This window comes from Loa loa (genome assembly GCF_000183805.2).
Source record: "Loa loa unplaced genomic scaffold supercont3.1354, whole genome shotgun sequence".
Lineage (NCBI taxonomy): Eukaryota > Metazoa > Nematoda > Chromadorea > Rhabditida > Onchocercidae > Loa > Loa loa.
The window spans coordinates 1-2,166 of record NW_018109534.1 but is presented as its reverse complement, the minus strand read 5'-3'; the positions used below and the strand labels follow the sequence as shown (position 1 = coordinate 2,166).

At 33.7% G+C, this 2,166-nt stretch overlaps 1 protein-coding gene across 1 annotated transcript; it reads right to left on the bottom strand.

Moving 5' to 3' along the window:
• Nucleotides 1-200: 200 nt before the first annotated feature.
• Nucleotides 201-1,798, bottom strand: LOAG_14893 (hypothetical protein; the record flags this gene model as incomplete). Its single annotated transcript, XM_003150386.1, has 5 exons — nt 201-417; nt 598-684; nt 824-996; nt 1,434-1,608; nt 1,704-1,798. The coding sequence occupies 5 exons, from the start codon at nt 1,796-1,798 to the stop codon at nt 201-203; spliced, it is 747 nt and encodes a 248-aa protein (XP_003150434.1).
• Between the last annotated feature and the right edge of the window lie 368 nt (nt 1,799-2,166).

Below are 2,166 nucleotides of genomic sequence, written 5' to 3'. Positions count from 1 at the left end.
TAACGTAACTAACTAACTAACTAACTAACTACTACTATATATATATATATATATATATATATATATATATATATATATATATATATATATATATATATATATATATATATATATATATATATATATATATATATATATATATATATATATATATATATATATATATATATATATATATATATATATATATATATATATATTTATAGAATTTTCCTAATCACATTATATGCAAAATTTACGCGTTTATAAGATTCCAAATCATTAGCGCTGTGACAATCAGCTTGAATACCATCGGCCATTTTATGTAACGTATATATATGATCAAAAATGATATCTACAAATTCTGGAGATGGAAAAACCATTGTCAGACGTGCAATACATTCTGCAACTGCTTCTCGAACCGGACCTACTGCTGTCCTAAAGTAAGCATACGTACGGGAAAAATATGGAATTTAGAATTTTCGGAAATTCAGATAAAGAAATGAACTTGGACATGGTAAATGAAGGACGACTACAGAGTTTAAAAAAAGATTTAGTGTCAGATTTCAACTGCCTGTGATTCGAGAAAATTTAGCCAAAAGTGAGCAAACTACCGACCTTCCGGAAGAAAAATCAATGAATTTGTCGAGCGCAATAGCCTGGAGAAGCCTAGTTGCTAGAACGTCCACCAATGACGGAGAAAGCCTTAAAATCCAATCCTGCTTAGATTAGAGTAATCAATTGAAATTTTCCGAAAAAGAGATTCCCAATTAAATCCTTACATGATTTCATTAAATGAAATTTTTTTACGACTCGAAATCACTATCTAAATACTCCAACACACCGTGATGGGGCAACTGTTAAGATACAAGCGATTGCCAAAGCAGCTCCATGTCGAATTTCCCATTTCACATCAACTACATCACGCATCAACTGGATACAGACTGAATATACTGCCGCATCTAGCTCTTCTAAGCTGTCATCACAGCTAATGGTATCGGCAGTTACAAGATCTAACTGAAAATTTAACATCTATGAAAGAATGGCTCATTGGAATTCTACAGAAACAGTACCATAAATATCGACATTAGCAAGGACTATGTGCGATGCCGCCCAGCATTTGAAGAATGATGGAGAATTTTCGTTTTTACAGCATGAGGTGTTTAAATTCATCTCACGAAATGTAAACACGGACTAGAACGACTTTGTATTTGCAATCAAACTTGGTGCATGCAAGAAAAGGTAAATCAGTAAAAAGGAAGGTATACTGCAAATTAAATGCAAATATAAGGAACCAGAGTTCTAGAAAATAAATAACGCCAGCAAAATGCATTCACTGTAATCAAAACCAGTCTATTAAAACTAAATTTATGCCAACAAATCAAAGATCTCAACGATATTTCAAATTTTTCTACTGTGATATTATTTTATTGATTTAAGAAAAACCAACAAACCTTTTTCTCCGGAATAGTCTCTTTGATATTTCCAGACGAACTGAAATCATCCTCCGAAAGGAATGTTCCAGATGAGATACCAACGACAGATTGGAAATCAAGCTGTTCATCAACCAATTTCCGTTGTTCACCAAAACTACAGACACCCATTCGTGTCACCAATTCCGCTTCGCAGCTAAAACTTGGTAATTCACAAATCAAAGTATTTCATTTTTCACATCGTCAATTTTCCATCATCAAAACAACTTTAGATTACAACCATTAATTTACCTGAGTAACGGATGATAAGTGCGTACAGCATCCCTCAGATTCAGTCGAGAAACATTGTCGATTCGTGGTAAAACAACCTGACTTTTGGAGGGCATAGCTTTAAGAATAGCTCGGAACGCCTCAACTGCTGCCTCTCGTGTGTCCCATGCACTCGCTTGGAAATTATTCCTTTAAAAAAAAATAAATAAATAAGTAAATTACTTTATACGCAATACGATACACAAGTCATTTTCTACATACCTTCGTAACGAACGATCATCATGACTAAGCCACCCCAACAGATTACCCGCTACAGCAAACGAAATGATTCTTTTAAAACCGTTTCTGATGTGTCATTGCCAAACGTATGACGTTTGACAAACTGCCAAAGAAAGGAATATCACACTCAACGACCGAACAATCTATTGACCCTAGTTAAGAAGGTTTTCCATGCAAAAGTCCACGATATTACACTCAGATATTA